Below are 19,866 nucleotides of genomic sequence, written 5' to 3'. Positions count from 1 at the left end.
TGGGTTTTTTGGGGACGAGGGTACTGAAAAAATAATTTTGTAAGTAGTTTTTGGGTTGGATATTATTTTTATTTTTTAAAATTAAAAAATTGGTTAAAAATTATGATTTTTTGAATTACAGGCGCACAAAACAAATATATATCATGCTATTTATTTAATTTGAAATAACTGTACACAAAGAAGAGACATTCCTGCATCATCGTAGTTGATCTAATAGCATCATCATTATGATTTTGATAGCTTTTTTATTTTTTCTAAAAACCCCTGCATAAATTCCTTAAAACGAACAAAAGTACATAAAAGCATAGCCAACTTTCCTAGTAGAATAGAATAGCTTGTGACTTGAGTGAACAAGATGCTTTCTCTGTAACTCAAACTCCACCAAAATCACAACAAAATAATAATAACAAAAAAATAAAATGGAGTATGGTTGCCAGCCCAAAAGAGCAGACGCCATCTTTATCATCAGCAGTGCTCAGCATTCAATTGAAACTTCAAGGCAGCTAGTTTGGCCATGGTTGGGCACATGGTCACATTTTCTCTCTTGCTTCTAGGTGTCTCCAAGCTCAAAGACTCTTATGTTATTTTCTCTATGAGAGGTGAAACCCCTTTTGAGCGCTTTGTCCTCAAAATAGAATCAGCGTTGATATTGCAGCATGGTCAAGACCATGAGGCACAAGATAGATAAAGCGCCATGAAATGGTGGCCTCTCCTACAACTCACACAGTACAATTAATCAGTACACGTGTATGCCACCTAATCAAACAACTTTTTGTCGGTGATGAGATATTCGTAGGGCGAATTTGTTCATGCTACTCTAACCCTTAATCCTAGGGTGAGTACATGTGAAAAAATACATGTGTTGGTCCCTGTGTAACACACAGCATATAACATAGCATAGTCTTAGGGTATTACCCCAAAATTGTATCTAAGATTGAACAATGAAAAATCAGCAGACCTCACGTGTATTTATAAACATCCACCTTAAATGCACCATCATGACAGTGATCAAAGGGTGAAATTTCCCTTTTTACCATAATGTAACTGGAAAATTGTCCTACAAGAATATCCTGCATATCCACGTTTGATGGAACCTAAATAGATAGTTCGATTGATAGGTGGATTGGGTAACGCACGGCTAGTTATTGGTTTTGACGTGAAATCAAGAATACAAGGGAAGAACAGAGTAGTATGCCTAACGTTTACAGGCTGGAAAGGTAGGCAGGGATTTTAATGGAATGGAGAGGGCGAGCAATCAAATATGGGGACACTGAAACTAGACTCACATGGGGCAGTTTGCCTACAACATAATAAGACACTCTCTCTTACATACTGTAGTGTTATCCCCTGTCATTTACATGTTGATAGGACTGACACCCATTTCCCACTTGTTGTTACCAACAAATCTTTTTTTCTAAAAAAAAACAACAATATCTTCTTTTAAAATATTTTTTTAAACACCCATTTTTCATTACCTCTTTAAAAAAACAACAACAAATATCTTCTTTTAAAATATTTTTTTAAACACCCATTTTTCATTGCCTCTTTTAAAAATTTATTATACACTGTTTTTTTTATTAGTTGGGGACAGTATTTGCTGAAAGTAACAATATCGGCGCACATTAGTCGCAAGCGAGGTAGAAAGTGAGGCAGGTGGAAATTTAACACCGATTATTTTATTTATTTATTTGGGAAAAAAATAACTCACCGCATCATCTGCAGTGATTGAGAGGTAGCCGTAGGGAGGGTTTCCCGCCGGTAAATAACCAGGCGACGTCGTACCGCCGGAGCTTCCGCCACTCGAGCCCGTCGAATTACTGCTCAACAACCCCGTCACATTAAAACCCAGGTCATATACGGGTGTCCCATCTGGCTTGAATAGCCCAAAGTTCCTCTCCGAGGTCGGGCCGGGCTTCATGTTCTCGTTGAACAAAGCAAACACGTAGATGTTCAAGTCCGAATTTGGATTCAATGGCGTACCTTTCTTCTCCGACATCAGCTTCAGCAACTTCCCGTTATACTTTCTGGCATTCTCCGGTGATGCTCCGGGCTCATCAGCGTCTCCTTTCGAAGGCCACCCAGTTTCCGAGATCTGCAAGCAAACGTTTTTGTACCCAATCTTCTGCAATGCCGAATGGACAGCGTCAATCTGAGCATACAACATGTTTTCGTAATGTAGTCCCGAAACAGGATCCACAATTCCGGAGCCCGATTCGAACAGCACGAAGTCCAACGGTACTTGCTTGGAGTCGGCCTTGTACGCGAAATATGGATACGCGTTAATTAGGAACGGGGAGCCCAATTTGCAGTTAAAGTCGAGGATGCAGGACAATTTCTGAATCAGATCTCGGCGAAACACGCCGGACGAGGGAGGATACGAAACTTCCAAAATACCCAAATTGTGGGCGGTGGTCACCATGACTTGCTTGTCGAGGTTGACGGAAACAAGGGCATTGTGAATGTTTTCCATGGCGGGGAAAAGGTTGGCCGAGAGAGTGCTGTCATTGGCTGTGAGAACTTCGTTCCCGACGGCAATGCAGGTGATTTTGGTGGCCGGTAAGTAACATTTAACGTTGTTGTTGACCCAGGCTTGGGCTTGCTTCGGGTCCTTCATTTGCACCAAGTACTCATTACCCAGACCAACGATGAACTCAACTCCGGTGTTGGCGAAGGCCTTGAGTACGTGTGGGTCGGCGTCGTAGAGCTTGAGCCTGGTGACGCCCATGGATTTGAGGAGTGGAACCACCGATTTCGGGTTGGGGAGATTGTTGGCTATCTGGCCGTAGTTGATCCCCAGAGACCACGCCGCCGTGAAGAACAATGACACTGCAAACAGCCACTATTACTGATTAGAATGAAGATGATGAAAATAAATAAACACCCACAGCTCAAAATCCATTCTTTCTCCAAGAAAAATACTAGAATTAAAGAAAGAATGCTATGCATATTAGAGAATAACAGCAAGAGTACCTGAAATGAGAAGCATTAATGTAAATAGAGAGGAAGAGTATCGAAAGTCCATGGTGAGTGACAGTAGAATGGAGAGGGGGATTCAAGCAAGAATTGAATGGTTGGTACTTTGGGGAAGATACATTTATTACGAATCTTACTTTCTTCCTTGTAATTTGTGAGACTACCATTAGTTAAAAATAATACCCCTTGTCTTTTCCTTCTTTTTCTAAATTAAAAAATAACCTAAAAATAATAAGCCTATTCAAAAAAACAATACAAATCATAGGATCGAAGTTACATAGCATTGTCAGCAAGTTTACATACTCCCTTTAAGGAAAAGATACACATTTTTAAAGTATTTTTGCGTGACAAAAGGTTGAGAATATACTCAAAATGTCAAAATAAGGGGGGCTACTTTTTGTTGGACATAAGTATCTAATCGATATTGATACAAAACCTGAATTTTATAATCGATATTAAGTATAGGAAAACCTTTTTCCCAAATATACATAATTTTCTTTGTAAAAGTAAGTACAAGAATTTATTTGCAAGAAACTTTAGTTGATGTAATTTAACCTGAATACGGTTGATTTTATGTCTGTAGACTATACTCTATATATATACACAATTAACATGGTGGGGTTTTTCCAAAACAGTTGTATCCGGTGCTTTATATAAGTCGTTGTTAAGAAAAGAAAATTTTGGAATAGAAAATATTTTGCTGGATATTTTGTATATGCTTTTTTTTTCTACGGTAGCTCTTTTGTAATCATCTTTCTAACTGTTTTTAAATGATAAAATTGTGTGAATTTTGCTAAAAAAAAAATATTCTGAAACGACAAAATTTTACTCTTGAATTGAATAAATTGTCATTTATGTAATCTCATTACTTGAATGTGTTTAAACCTATTATGCTTAAAAGTTTTGCTGCTTAAATTTTTTTTTACTTTTTTGATGAAAAAGTAAATTGATTTAATACGAAAAAGGGTAAGTGCTGAAAGGTAAAAAGTAGAGGTGATATATCCGCCAAAATAAAATGTATAGTGGGAATCTGCAAAATGGTGCAGATTAAAGGGCCATCTAATTTAGTAAAATTTTAATTTTTTTCAGAAAAGTTTATGGTTTGAATACCTCTCAGACCAATAAAATTTTCTAAATTTGAACACAGTCGATATAAGATTTTGTAAGACCCGCAAATCCTCGTGGTTTTTTTAAATTTAATTTTCAAAAAAAATTAATTTCAAAAATAAATTAGATGGTGAAGTTTTGCAAAACTTGAGCCTTAATTTATAAATAAAAAATGAATACAATAAAATCAGCTTGGATGCTGCAATTTTTTGCAATGTCAATTGTTATTAGTGGCAGATTCTGCAAAATATATTGCTTTGCGGTGTTCGTCATTGACGGTGACGTTTTACTTTTAATTTTGGAAAACTTAAAAATCAAAAAATAAGGTTTTTTTTTTAAAGAAAAACCCTACTCATCGTAGTCCTCGCGCCAGATTATTATAATAATATGAAAACATTTCCCTTATGAAATAGTAACTCTTTTAAATTATTAATCATTATTAAAGTTTTAAAATGTCAATATAAACTTTTCTAGATATAGTTATTATATCATGATATAAATATTGTAAATTATAACAAAAGGTAACTAAGTGGTCCTTGGGATTTTTTTTCCCGAATTCTTTTGGACTTTTTAAGTTTTGTGCAATTGACATTCAAATATGAAATATCCTCTCCCAACGGCTACTTTCTACTTGGTGGTGGCCGTCGTTATACAAATATTTTAAATAAATAAATATTAGGGTATTCTTTATTCATTTCATTTATGGCGTTTAATTCTTTTGGCTTGTTTGATTTTAAGGCTGCATTTCTTTTCTTCTTGCAACGCAAGATTATTGACTTTTACACAAAAAAATGATTCAATCATAACCCAGCAATAGGCCATGTGATTAATGTTTGGGCCTATGTCATTTAACTTTCCATTTACCATTTCATCTCCGTTGACGATTACTAATGTGAAACAGTGGCTGGAATTCTTGTATTATATCAACTGTTTTCTAAACCATCATAAATGAATGCCAAAAAGTAAGTGAAACCATTTTCTTTATCTATGATGGAGGTAAATATCCTTCGTCGAATATTTTGGTGCCGGGAAAGAATGAAGAGTTGCTTCAATTTCGTTTCTATTTCATATGTTATCCCATTTTCTCATCCCATGTAAGCCTGCAAAAAGCTTAGCTCCAAACCTCAACAAACATCGATCCAATCATAAACATATGTCATCATAAAATTTAACTAATAATTGACTACTGTACATAGAACTTTAACACAAAAGAGAACATAACTTCTTGAAGTTTGTTACTTATTGCTTCACTATTATTTATATGCATCTCTACTATAGACCACAAAACCTTATCAGAAAACAACCGGTTGCTGCACAGTTTTTCCGCTGAAGATTCAGAGTACTCAGTCTTCACAAGTCTGTTGAATTTATTTGCTGAAGATAACAAATAAATCTAGAGCTTTCAAGGTGCCGGAACATTTTCCTTGGCGAGGGGAGCAATTTCCTCCCCGTCAACATCGGACTCAGCACCAGAAGCACCCAAACTTAGTAGCAACGACTCCCACTTCTTAGCAGGTCCCTATAAAGAGTTATTACATGCCATGAGTTGCACAAACACAAATCTTTTGACATATTCTGATTCTTTGCTGACAGATCGAATTGAAACTAAAGCAATAAATAAAACACAATTTTAGGGATTTCACGCGGGTACCTTCCAGGAGAAATCTTGTGACATGCAGTTTTTTATCATTTCCGTAAATGCTAGGGTTCCGTAGACCATGAGAGCTCTTCCAACAGCTGTTGCTATCTTCAGCACATCGGCTGGGTCAACAGTTTCACACTGCTCATGCAGACACACAAAAAGTGATATTGTTTAGAACTTGAAAAAGAGAGTGGCTAAATGAAGCGCTAAATTCAGCCAATAGTAGTAGACAACGAGTCTAGGATAATTGAGATAATTATATACCTCAATGTTGAAATCTCCCATTTGGAAACCTGTATATCCTTCTTTCACGGTGTCAACGAGACCACCAGTCGATGAACAGATTGGTATCTGATAAAAGCAGTTAAATCTTGAGATCATGTTATGAAAGTCAAGCGAACCGAATTTGTTCTAAACAATTTACAGCAAAAAAAATAAAAAACAGTTCCTTGATTTTGAAGTCTTACAGTTCCATAACGCATGGCATGTAACTGAATGAGACCACAAGGCTCAAATCTACTTGGAATCAACATAAAATCTGCACCAGCAGTTATCATGTGAGCCAAGGGGACATTGAACTTGGCCACTCCCCTAGCTTTTTCAGGGTACAACTCTTCAAGTTGTTGAATCTGCTGCTCAAACTTCTTTTTGCCAGTTCCCTTAAAGAAACAAAGGATGGATAAAATCATTAAACATAATCTCATGCTTCGTCAATGCAAGAATGCAGATTAATTTATTACTCACTAGGATTATTATTTGAACATCCATCCCTATGAACCTAGAAATGGCAGCAACGAGAATATCTGAGCCTTTTTGCTCCTCGAGTCTGCCAATAAATCCAATTACAGGGATATTCCTGTTTACAGGCAACCCAACTTCAGCTTGAAGAGATTCCTTCAGCAATGGCTTGGCATCCATAACCTGAAAGTAAGATGGCAACAAGAAATCAATATCTAGGAACACAAATGATAAGCAAATGAATACATAGCAAACGAGATTTAAAAGATCTATCTAATCTATAGTAACCTTGCTGTGGTGTAATAATTGTCAGAACAAGGACAAAAAAAAGTATAAATCTTACAGTAGTGATATCATAGTGATAACTAAGGTATTTATCAGTGGCGGGATTCCACTCTTGAATATCCATGCCATTTGTGATGCCACATAAGCCAACAGCACGAGTATACGTATCACATTCTACACCTTTTGCAGGCCCAGAAATAAGTTCTTGAGCATAGTATGGACTGACAGTCACAAGTCTGTCTGATTCTAAAATCCCAGCCTTCATCCAGTTTATTTTCCTTCCCTTCACAGGTTTATCATACCTGCAACAGTTACGGACAATGATCAAACTGAGAAATTCGATCACCAGATAGAATTACCTTCAATTTTTAAGCCAATAACTAATTCGTTCACAATCTTGTAATGCCCTTAATCCAAACAGTCGAGCAAATGGACTAGGGATCAGAACAGTTTTAGATTTTCGACATAGCACATTACATTAGTTCAAAAGCCCGAAAAACAGAGGCCTGAATCAAATATCCAAAGCCTACAGGTGTTGACAGGAGGAGATTGGTCATGAAGGCCCACAGATAAGTACTGAAGGCCAACAAACTAAACTATAAAGAGAAATACTTCTGCAGAGAGTTCAAGACATCATACTATGATACCTAGATAGAATACCACTAATCCAAATGTCTGAATCAATGAACAATGGAAAAAAAGTTTTGTATGTACCCATCCATGAAATCTAAAGAACTCTTGAATTGATCGGGAAGATTGAGAAGCGAGAAATCTGAGAATTTAAATCTTCCTTGATACGCCATGTTGTGGATGCAGTAAACAACCTGGAACCATTTTAGACATGCGTCAGAACTTAAATGCTCCCATATTGTTAGCTTCAATCCACACGAAGAAAATGTAATGCTTTCACCTTGGCGTTCATGTATAGTCCTCTGGATTGATACATACTCTTTAGGTAGCATGGAAGCAAAGCAGTGTGCCAGTCATTGGCAATGAAAACAACATCCTCTCCTATTAAAAAAAATCACACAAATTTTAATTACCTTATTTTTATCCTGTAGTGCTTTATCTAGATCAAATTTCAGAAGATACCATATGGTCCTGAGAAATATTTGCTGCAATTCAGACTCAAGACTCTAGTAGCCTCTACAGCAGCCTGAAAATGTCACACGGAGAGCATGTCAAACTTGTGAATGCATCTGAATTGAGTGAAAGAAGTGTAGAAAATTGAGAGAATATAGACTCACTTGGCATAATAAGCTGAACCGAAGTTGATTGTCATCGTAATCTGTTCCAGCATTTGGGCCATAAAGCTTTGACTTTGTTTTCCCCCAAACCTTCGGAAGTACAAAATCACAAACATAACAATCCAGTCAAACAATGATCAAGCTATGCAGTTCAGCTAACAAGCCACGGATTCAAATTGCATGATTTACTCACCTTCTCCAAGAACCAAGGATGATCGACAAAAACACGATCAACTCCACGTTTGTAGCAGTGGAAAAATCTGACAGTCTCAACTCTGTCTCCAACTTTAATCTGCAATTAGTTCATGATTATGCACAATGACCCTTCAAAAATAAAATGTAAAAACATGCAAACCCAGCAAAAGAATTAACCTCAACAAGCACATTAGTGTCCCAAGCGTCTTTATACTGATCATAACGTGGACAAATTGTCATCACTCTATGCCCAAGTGCCTGGATGATAAATCAAATTCATAAGATTATTAGGGGATAGTACAAATAGTGATCAATGATGATGAAAAAAGGATGCGTACTGCCAAAGCTGGAGGCAACCCTCCCAAAACATCACCAAGCCCGCCAGTTTTACACCATGGAGCAACCTCAGTCGACACCAAAGCCACAGACATACCCACTCCACAGATAATTGTTCCCAATGTCTTGTCCTTCTCGGTTTTGTTTACAGCGCATCTGGACGGTTTCGAAATGACTTTGCCACTGATATCAATTTTGTTTACTGATCTCAACCCATTGTGAGTCACAGTTTGGTTCCTCAGGCCTATCTGGGCCAAGTTTGTTTTGTTATCAACAGAAGTTGCTCCGCCATTTATATGTGACACAAAGTGCGAAGCCGTCACAGCTGCCATCCCTAACACCTCACTCTGAACAACAAAACACACATAAGGATAATTATAATTGCAAATATCTCAAAAAAGTTAAAAATTAAAACCATACTTCTCAAAGTAAGCTAAAACGTCAGGTTCTCAAACTTAACAAACAATACTTAACTTCAGAGAATTAGACTCGACCAACTACAAACGTAAAACAAAACATGCAAACACATCGTTACAATCACCTTATAAGTAAGTAACCTCGGTTGAAATAAACAGTTAAGATCATGTGAAGCATAAAATTAGGAACCGAATCATCAGAAACAATCATAAAATCCGAAAAAAACAGAAGGAAAATCGTAACAATCTACCTGAGAAACAGCGAAGAGAGGCGAGGAGGCTAGCCCGTGATGCTGCTACTAGTGGATGATTGAGGAACGGGGAGGAGCCTCCCCATTTGTAGTACTGCCTCTCTGACACGTGTTAAGGTAGCAGTGGCCGGGGTATATGCGAATAAAAAAATTAGAGGCCTTGATTTCATGAGGTTGGGAGATATTATCTCCCTCCCCCGCTAAACGACGTCGAAGGCTATTATTAATTTTTTTTTCACATTTAATTCACGGCTATTATTGTTTAACACAAAATGCCAATGGGTGGAAAGGGGCAGACTCAAATTTTGTAGTCTTTAGTCAAGTTGGATCGATTTATTTTTAATCCAATAAAAAAATTTATAATGGCAACACCCTATTCTTTCTAATAGACTTGTTTTAAAATCTCATCATTATAAATTGTATTTGTGTTCCATTTATGTCATACCAAAAAATATTATATAGTCATTTATTCATGCAAAAAATATTTATGCATTCCATGACTTACATATATTTTTTCGTATAAAATTCGATACAAAACATTAAAAATCTCTATGATGCACATTTTCTTAACCTGGGCTTGAAATTAATATGATATTTGAGCACTAACTGTTTTATATTTGGTACAAAAGATAAAATTTTGAGTGTAGTTGGAACAAATATATTAATATCAACACTTGATATACTTGTTTGTGTGTTCAAATATCATATATTAAAACAAGATGTGAAAGAGTTGATACTGAAATATCATACATTAGTATCATGTTTTTAACGTTGCACATAATTTCATCCGAAAAATATATGAGTAATTAATATCAGTACTTGTATATATGTTATGGTACTCAAAATCATATATTAATGTCATATCTATGAAATATTTTGTACTCGAATATCATATATTTTATCATATTATCAGTGTTTTTATAGCTAATTTCTCCCAAGAAAACAACTCGGGCTCAATGAGTGCAGAAATATCTGTTTATGTAAATCAGTGACTGATAAAAAAAAATCATTCAAACAGAAAGAACACATCCTACATTGCTAGTCATACGTATTTTCGTATATTCCAATTTGTTAATGCATTTCTCCAAAATTATATTTTATTTTTATGTAATTTTTCAGATACAAATTAAATACCTACAACCGAGTTTTGATTTCTTTTTAACTCGTTGAAAAAAATAAATTTCAAGTGACGACACACGGAAATGAGTTGCATGTTTATTTTCAATTATTATTAGCTAAGAGAACTCTATAATTGTACTATACTAAATTATATTTTTTATAGCATATTTACTCGAACACATGTTCTATTGTAGAAACAAACAACCAAACGTCGTGTTTGCCAGACTTCTAATATGGAATCACGAGTGACTCATGCTTCCAACCAGAGCTGCCACATTTTTATACCTAACAAAAGAAAATTATTGAATCTCCAACTACTCCCACCAGCACCATTTCTTTATTAAATTTCTCCAAGTCGAAGTTATTTCAAAACAAGACTTGGTAAAATCAGCGTCAAGAAGCTATATATAGAACATTTTCTTGCTTGTACACAAAATCAGTAGTAAGAATCTCGGCGAAGAAGAGGCGGTATTAGCATCGGAGTTTTGCACCGAGTAGATGTCGACCCTTTCAAAAACAAGTCCATGTAACGGCATCAGGAGCCCTTCGGTTACAACCTCCTACCGATGTTGGCAAATCTTCTTGCAACTCCAAATAGAACAGCCTTTGTCAAGAGCCCTCGATCAAAAGAACAAGCTAGGGCGATGGCCCCTCCGATAACTAAAATCTTTGGTATCCCACCTCTCGAATGCTTATCCTCCTTCGAACAATGAGGCTCGACAACTGATGAACTGTTGGAGCCATTATCCAGGGATTCTAACGAGTCGACACAAACTTTAGTGTTCACTTGAGCCATTAATGCGCTGCGAGAGAGTGGTGCTCCAGACTCCCGGTGCTTCTGGTACGCACGCAACCCAGGCTCGATTTTCTTGACTGCACCCCACATGCCTTGACGCACACCTAGTTTTGCAATCTCCCAAGGAATACCCATGTCTTCGTGATGGAACAGGAGAACCTCACAAGCAGTCGTACGACCATCTCTCTTTGATTCAGCTAAATCACAAAATTCAAGGAGAAAAATCTGTTCAGCAAGTTCAATTATTTCTTATTTCAGAAATTTCGAAAAATTGTGTTTTCTGCTTTATTTTTTGTCCACCCCCAAAACAAAATAAACAGGTTCCTGAAGTCTCATTGAGGCTAAACTCATTCAAAGTCAAGCTAAGTCTGACCACATTACAGGAAATCGGACTCGAATTGGAAACCTAACTTAAGGGAAACTGAACTCTTACCACTCAGCCTAGTAAATGTTGGTTTAGACTGGGGTTTTAGTTAATATAGAATGTGCATGAAATCGTATCGGAGTTAAGCCACAGAAATCAGTACCTGCACGGATGCACCAGCTAGAATAATACAGATCTACACGCCTTGGTTTACTGCGACGGGGAACAGAGGAAGATGGCACTCCCTGTTAACACAAAATCAAATGACATGAATATCCTCTGAAAGATGCGCACAAGTTGCTAAATGAATTTCAGAAACAATAATGTAACAGCTGATAAATCTAGATCGCATATCATCATTTCAAAGCTGCATGAATCCCATTTCTATTTAGAAATGACTTTAATATGACATAACATTGGGCATCAATTCCTCTAGATAGCACATCGGGAAATCATTTCAAATATTAGAATATATTAATATGATACCAACTTAAAGGAAGGACAAGTATAAATATGTGCATCTGCATTCCTCCATCCACTTTTCTCTGACTAATTAGCAAAAACAAAAGCACAATAAAAAAGTTAACTCGCAATGCTCAGCCTTCAGACAATTATTATTTGCTTTATGATAGTCTTCTCTTGAAAAAAAAAAAAGAATAGAGAACACCCTGGCACGTTGGTTCCATATAAACACAAGTAGTTAATGACTCCACAACAAAATTCACTTTCAAGTTGGTTGCACCAAGTCTCTGACTGTGACAGATTTATCATTCCAGGAAACGGTTGTCTCGAGCAAGAAGAATAAAAGCAAAAGATCGCAGCTAACATGGAGCATCATACAGACCACACAAAGGATCCCGAAAATTGTCCTAGAGCCCAACAATAAAGTTGATGAACAATTTTTCATCTGTAAACAGTATATATCATATATGCCAATTTAGCCAAGTGCCGAGAGATGCAAACAATTCAACTCATCCAAGAATAGCGAGTTTTAAGCCTAAAGCTGAGAATAAAAAAGATTTTAACTTATCAAAGAAAAGCAAGCTATTACACTTAAGAATTTAAACAACTACAATATCCATTCGAGGTGTGACCATGTGACTATTTATTGGCATGTCGATCTTAGATAGGAAGAACAAACTTTAGCTACGCAAGAATAATATCTTTTCTCTTACCTTTGTCACACAATAATAAGCACTTCCAGATTGCCAAATTCGACGACCTATGATGTATTCTCTGTCACTACAAAAGAAGGGAAACTGCACCAAACCATAAAGAATTTGGTCAATATTCCATGGTGCAACCGAAAGAATCAAGTAACATAAAAACCAAGAGTTCTTCCTACCTTGCGCACCCATTGAACATGCATCGTCCCTGTACTGGGGAATTCATTCAAAGTTTCGGAGTATATTAGCATATCATCCCATTTCGACCTAAATTCGTCATCACCGAAGAAATCCCTCAGTATCTCAGGTGTGGCATCTTCATAAACAGTTCTGCTACGATATTGTGGAGGTCCAGTCTATACAAAAGACAAAGATCGTGCCATCACATGATTGCACAAATCATCAATATAATCAGAAGTAGTGCAAAGTCAGATGACTGCACAAATCAGCGATAAGATATGGAGAGTGTTAACAAAATTGTGCAAACCATCGATAAAATCACGAGAAGAGTGCAAACTCACATAACGCAGAAAATCATCAATATGATCACAAGAAAGTAGTCGCAATCTCACACAATAGCATATATCATCATTACAACCACAAGAAAACAGAGATAACTCAATTATACGTCAAAATTTAGCAAAACTACAATGACTAGAATACAGATACGCAATCCGCATGGGATATACCTCGGGATCTCTTCTCCAAGCTTGGTAGCTCATACTGGGCGTTGATCTATCCATCATCTGGATCCAAGCAGGACCACCATCTTTCTCCTCAACCAAATTATGAAAATGTTTAAAATCATTCCAATTCAAAATGCTCGATTCCTCATTCTCCAACTTCGACGAACTGGTTACACACATTTCAACTTGTCAACAAATATGAATTGTACCCATAATTGAATAGGACTTGCTGGTTATAAAAACGATCAATAGCTTCACAGAGCAAGCCAACAACTGAACAAGCTTATTAAGTGTTAGGAAATCAAAAAGCTTCGGAGCCAACCTTAAATTAGGACTTGAAACTGAAGGTAATGAAGAGTTATCCTTCTCAAGACCAGAATCAGGTAACCAAGAAACGCAACTGGGTAATTGCAGTTTCAATGAGCTCAAGCTTGGTATCGAAGAATAGAATTGTGGAAACGCCGTTTCTGACCTTGACGAAGATAATGAATCATCTGGCTTTGGCTCTCCTTTATTTGAAATAGAATCAATAATTTCGACATTAAGATTAGCCCATTTAGGCTTCCATGCCCAACCCACAAAAACTCCAACGACCAGAGCTATCCAGATGGGGTACATGAACTCCATCAGCTCAAAGAACACATTCACAATAGTGGGCCTCTGAAAAATCTCAAGAAAAGAAGAAACCGACGCCATGTTTTTACAGACAAGAAACAAATATCAAACCCCCTCGAACCAGTCAGACGCAGATTAAGCGTACTAAGCACAACGAGGGCTCGAGGGCTCTGAGAGAAAAGACAGGATAAACCCTCGACAGTCCCAGGATGAATGGAAAAAACCGGAAGAAAGAGAAAGAACAGTGGATAAGAAAGGCAAAAATAAAAATATGTCTAAGAAAAGATAAGCCAAGTTATGCTCAACTACAAGCGGTGGATTTCTGCGGCAAGACAGGAAAAAAAAAAGCTGTGTGTAAATTCGCGCGCCAAGAAAATCTAAAGACAGAGAGAGGCGAAGAGAAGATAAGGATTTGCGAGAGGCGGTAGATGAACGGTTCGCTCGGATTCCTGTGGGCCCAGTTGTCATTCACTTCACAAGACAAACTTTGGCAGCCTCTCCGTCATATAATGTCCTTCTGCGACCTCGAATAGATTATTGATGTCAAGAATTAGTGCAGAAACCCAGAAGACAGAATCAGATCAAATGATTTGTTTTGGTGGTTGTGATTGATTAATGGAAAATTGGAGAATTTAAGAGAGGGATGCGGATTGTGATTTCTTGCCAGCTTCCTCGATACGATACATGTGTGTGTGTGTGTATATATATGTTAGATTGAAGTGATTTGGTCAGTGATATGCGCCGCGTTCCCACATTACACGTTTGATGCATGACTTAAAGACATTTTTGACCAAACGTATTTTTAGTGCCAACAGTTCCGAGGTTCCGACCATTCTTTTTTAATCAATAAACTAGTTTCAAATCTTAAAATATAATAATTAGTGTAACTAGTTTTATTCGGACCAATTTATTTTTCTACAAAATGTAATAATTCGTAGCAACATGGGTTTAAAAATGTCGCACACGAATGACTTTTAAACTAGTTAGGCCACCTGGCCACGAACCGATCCGGGTCCAATTAAGCCAGGTTAGGATCCAAGTAAGGACGATCACGGTCCGGTCAGATTAAGCCCGTATTTTAAAAAAAATTATTATTTGTTAATAAAAAATATAAAAAAACAAATTTTACTTATAAAAACTCTATCAACTATTTAATTCTTTCAATAAAAAAATATATATCTACAAAAGTCTTCAATTAATCAAATACATGCAAAAACTTGTGTGAGACGGTCTCACGGATCGTATTTTGTGAGACGGATCTCTTATTTGGGTTATGCATGAAAAACTATTACTTTTTATTGTGAATATCGATAGGGATGACCGTCTCACGGATAAATATTTGTGAGACCGTCTCACAAGAGACCTACTCTCACATACAACAAATAAGACTCCTAAATATGGTATTATCGTCACAAATCTCGAACTTCCGTCGTCGTAATTTTCGTTGCTCTCTACAAACGTAGGGTCTCACGTCTTACTTCACGCCTTCTTATGTTTTATTATTTCATTCAAGGCTGTACCATAAAATAATAATAATAACTTCGACCTGACTGGTCGACGATTTTTAAAGACAAAAATCGTAACTAGCCCATCTATGGCCGATTATGGTGACAATTCCGGGTAAAAACCGTTGACCTATTAATCATCTTGTTGACAACGGTCCAGGTCCAACCTAGGGGCGGAGCCAGGAATCTGGCATTACCCGGGCTAGAATTTTAAACTCTAACATCCTTTAATATTTAAATTGATCTACTCGGGCTAATATCAAATTTATTCAAAATTATACAAAAATTTACATACAGATTTTTGCAGACCAGCCCGGGTACAGCAAGATGTACCTCCGTCCCTGGTCCAACCCAACCTGTTTCCAGTTCTAGCCATGTCTAATGGCCGATGAAGCTGTGCAATGAAGCGCATCAAATAAGGGCAGGGGGCGCTAACGAACAAGAAGAAAAAAAAAATACAAAATAAAAATGGGATTCCTAAAAAAATAAATAGGTTGTGTCGGGGGCATAATTTCATTCCCAAGCAAAAAGGAGTTTTTGTTTCTTTACGTTTTCGCATGAGCCGTCGTTATTTTTAAAATGGAGATCCAACCGTCAGACTAATATGGTTGATATAAAAAACAAATAAAAATTAATGGCCATGGTGATATAGCCGTCGAATATCAAAAACTAGGATGATATGGTTGTTGAAGATCAGAATTAATTTTAGCTTTTAAAAAAATAAAAATCTTAAAAAATCCAAAATTTGGGGAAATGTAAAATTTTGTTTTAAAAATTCCGATAATTCAACTAATGTATTTTATAAAATTCAATCATTTATCTATGAATAAACCCTGTTTTGATTTCATTTGACACACAATCTTCTATTTATTTCAAAAAAAAAAAAATCTTCTATTTATTTCAAATACAATATTCAATATATTTATTTCAAATACAATCTCCAATATTTTCTCGCACGCATTATGTGTATTTTTTTATCTGCAATTTTATAATTATTTTAAATGTGAGTTATATGTAGTTGTGGTTTTTAAATTGTGTTTTGATTATTCTGTTTTTTAAATAATAAATAAGTAAATTGAATTTTAAAAAAAATAATAATTAACATCATCTTACCACTACATAACCATAAGACGATGGTATCAACACTCACATCATAATGAGAGAATTATCTCACCAATTTCCTCCCACTCTTGAACATTATCTTATTTATCGATTTTGCTGTATTTTTATTTTAAGTGATTTTAAAATATAACAATTGAACAATGCAATTGAATTTCCAAAAAATATTCAGTAATCTAATTTGTATAAAAAATTTTCAAAATGAACAATGTTAAATTTTAAAATACTAAATGTCCCCCAATTATAAAATTAACGATGATTCACAAAATAACCCCACATAAGTAGTAGCATTGACTAATAACAAACAATTTAATTAAAAAAATAATCATAGTTTAAATTATTTGTTTTAATATAATTATCGATTATTTATATATTAGTCGAAAATACCTTTAAAAAAAATCATAAAACCGACCATAAAAAAAAATTTAAGACACAAATATACAATATGGAGAGGGTAGCTACTATCTACTAATTTAGATCTAAACTTTAGTGTTACTTGTCCTAATAATCATGTTGAAGTGGCAAAAGTAGATTTCAAAATTTCCCAATATTTATTGCTTATTTAATTTATTTATCCTTCATCCATGTATTTGTTTCATTAAATATTTACCAATATTTTCATTATTTATTTTTTGTCAACTAACATTCTTGTTCGACGGTTAATTGAATGAAATAAATTTTTTACCATTAGAAATTTTGACCATCCAAATTTTTAAAAGTAAAAAGTTTGACAAATTAACGATGAATTTTCTCGATTCAAACTTAAAGTTAAAGGGATCATATCACACAACCTCTCAAGTCTGTATTTTGTTTTTATTTAACATATTAAAATATAAGATAAATACAAATTATGTTTATGATTTTAAAATTTATTAGATTTATTAATTGATAGTAGAGCTAATTCTCTTTTTAATTTATTGCCGGTGGCAGAGCAAAATTAGAAATTTGAGAAAATCGTATGAGCTACGACAAGTGGCAGCTCCCATATGATTCCCAAATTTGTCCAAGTTTGTAGGATCTCCGTCCAGTGTGGAGATGACTCATGGAATATGAGTATTATTAAAGCAAACGAACGAATTTAAATAATCTTATCGTTATACAACCAGTTATTTATTTCAGTGAATGAAATAATTTAGGCAAAAACTTGTATGATACAGTTTTATGGGTCGTATTTTGTGATACAGATATCTTATTTGGGTCATCCATGAAAAAGTATTACCTTTTATGCTAAGAATATTATTTTTTATTGTGAATATCGATAGGGTTGACCCATATGGCCATATCGTAGATAAAGATTCGTGAGAACGTTTCACAAGAGACCTACTCAATAATTTAAAAATATATTTTGTTTGAACGAATGAATTATCATTAAAGATTTGTATTGTTGTATTAAAACACGAAGAGATGTTCGATTTCATCCATATATTTAAAATGCAAAAACTTGTGTGAAACGATCTCACGGGTGATATTTTGTGAGACATATATCTTATTTGGGTCATCCATGAAAAATATTATTTTTTATGCTAAGAGTATTACTTTTTATTGTAAATATCGGTAGGATTGACCCGTCTCACAGAAAAAGATTTGCGAGATCGTCTCATAAGAGACTTAGTGTACTTAGAATGTGAGCAAGAGCCTTTCTATTGATATAACATACGGCTAGTGGCTCGTAGTACATGCAAAACATGTGTTCCGTAAAACAAAAAAGATGAAAATGAATTATTTCTATATTTTAAATCGAAATAAAAAATTAAAAAGATAAATGTGAGATATAAACTTGGGGGTTAAAATCTATTTTTAGAAAATAATATAAATATATATGATACGTACGTAAATATAAGTGACAAGAGAATAGTTTTTGACATTTGTTTATGAGCGTATATTTTATTTACATTAATCCGTAAAAGAAAATAATTTAATTAAACGTACATTTGGTCGGCATATGTATGCAAAATTTGACTCTCCCGATTCATTCACAGGGAAGTCGTAAGTCAGTGTCCAACTTTATCAAAAAGTTCAAACTAAAAATAATAAATGCAATACATGTTCAAATTCACATTGGCAGACCTAGTTAATTAAATATCCACCGTCAATGTCGTGCATCGCTGTATACCCGTTTGCTGTGTGTTATTACTCGATTATTACACAATTTTGTTTCACCCGATAGACTCAAGTTCTACAAATTAATAGAATTATAGATAATTATATTATCTACGCATATTGATTTATTATTCATGTATTATATATACATGATTCATCGTCTCATCTCACGAGTTCAACCGTGTTATTGTTTATTTGAAATGACAAGTTTTGTGCAAAGTCTAACCGTACTTGTGAAGTTGTAGTAACATATTCTCAATTCAATGGAGAACCTAATGTTAGGTGATAAAGTTGGCATTCATAATCATTTTTAGTTATTTCGTAACACAGACACATGAATTTCATATATACAAAATAAAAAAGAGAATTAAATTTCAATGGTGAAGCCTAAATCGATTGGGAAATGACCAAAAGATTAGGTTTATGTTTGGTTTCACAATCCAAGATCACTTCTTATTTTTGGTGATTGGACTAAATATTTAACAATCTTATTTATATTTCTCTCTATTTTCTTTTTACGAAAATGAAAAGCCGTTTTCTTATCATCACTACGCCAGTTCGAGAGTTCTCTTCTTCGGGGGGAATGGGCATCACTTTTTTAAAAATATTAGAATTTAATCGATCTGTTAAATCTTTATTTGATCTAGCAGTTTATGAGGAATTAAAAACATATATTTAAGGTTTCATATATTATGATTAGAAGGGGTGAAAATTGAACAAATCAAGACATTGTTACAACAATATAATATAAAGTGTGATATATTAATGGTTTGTTCCTTTTAATTTTTGGCTGGTTACAAGGTGATTATAATTTTAATATTTGCATATATAAACACAATTTAATGTGTAACACAATTATATTTTTAAAAAAGGTTAATATTTTTAAAAAATAAATTTCGGGGAGTTTTTGTGAGAACTCTATCCTAAATAAAATACTTTCGTATGCACTTCAGCAGCTTCCACCCGATGAAATTCTTCCAACATCAGAAGACCATATCTGAAGACAATATATGGTATAATTAGAGTCGTAAATATGAGTTGAATACGTTGGGTTGACCTAATCCGTCGAAAAATTTGTTAGTTGAGTTGAAATTTTCTCGACCCATTAAAAGATAGGTCTAAACGGGCCAGTCCGGTCGGGTCGCGGGCCTAGGCTGGTTGGACCACGATGGGCTCGGTTGGCCCACAGGTTGAAGAAAAAATAGA

General features: G+C 35.1%; 3 protein-coding genes across 3 annotated transcripts; all 3 read right to left on the bottom strand.

Moving 5' to 3' along the window:
- Nucleotides 1–215: 215 nt before the first annotated feature.
- LOC142545407 (glucan endo-1,3-beta-glucosidase 11-like) lies at nt 216–3,127 on the bottom strand. Its single transcript, XM_075652588.1, has 3 exons — nt 2,971–3,127; nt 1,709–2,826; nt 216–712 (listed from the first exon to the last, which is right to left on the bottom strand). The coding sequence occupies exons 1-3, from the start codon at nt 3,020–3,022 to the stop codon at nt 638–640; spliced, it is 1,245 nt and encodes a 414-aa protein (XP_075508703.1). The 5' UTR covers nt 3,023–3,127; the 3' UTR covers nt 216–637.
- Nucleotides 3,128–5,218: 2,091 nt separating this feature from the next.
- Nucleotides 5,219–9,370, bottom strand: LOC142545405 (granule-bound starch synthase 1, chloroplastic/amyloplastic-like). Its single transcript, XM_075652586.1, has 14 exons — nt 9,191–9,370; nt 8,526–8,870; nt 8,365–8,445; nt 8,186–8,284; nt 7,993–8,082; nt 7,838–7,901; nt 7,656–7,756; nt 7,460–7,569; nt 6,804–7,047; nt 6,467–6,643; nt 6,190–6,381; nt 5,987–6,073; nt 5,732–5,860; nt 5,219–5,599 (listed from the first exon to the last, which is right to left on the bottom strand). The coding sequence occupies exons 2-14, from the start codon at nt 8,853–8,855 to the stop codon at nt 5,483–5,485; spliced, it is 1,821 nt and encodes a 606-aa protein (XP_075508701.1). The 5' UTR covers nt 8,856–8,870; nt 9,191–9,370; the 3' UTR covers nt 5,219–5,482.
- Nucleotides 9,371–10,448: 1,078 nt separating this feature from the next.
- LOC142545403 (uncharacterized) lies at nt 10,449–14,619 on the bottom strand. Its single transcript, XM_075652582.1, has 6 exons — nt 13,644–14,619; nt 13,325–13,487; nt 12,815–12,991; nt 12,645–12,728; nt 11,633–11,714; nt 10,449–11,302 (listed from the first exon to the last, which is right to left on the bottom strand). Exons 1-6 carry the CDS (start codon nt 14,015–14,017, stop codon nt 10,860–10,862), a joined length of 1,323 nt encoding a protein of 440 aa, XP_075508697.1. The 5' UTR covers nt 14,018–14,619; the 3' UTR covers nt 10,449–10,859.
- Nucleotides 14,620–19,866: the final 5,247 nt, after the last annotated feature.

Source organism: Primulina tabacum, chromosome 5 (genome assembly GCF_025594145.1).
Source record: "Primulina tabacum isolate GXHZ01 chromosome 5, ASM2559414v2, whole genome shotgun sequence".
Lineage (NCBI taxonomy): Eukaryota > Viridiplantae > Streptophyta > Magnoliopsida > Lamiales > Gesneriaceae > Primulina > Primulina tabacum.
This window is presented reverse-complemented; position numbering and strand designations above follow the sequence as displayed.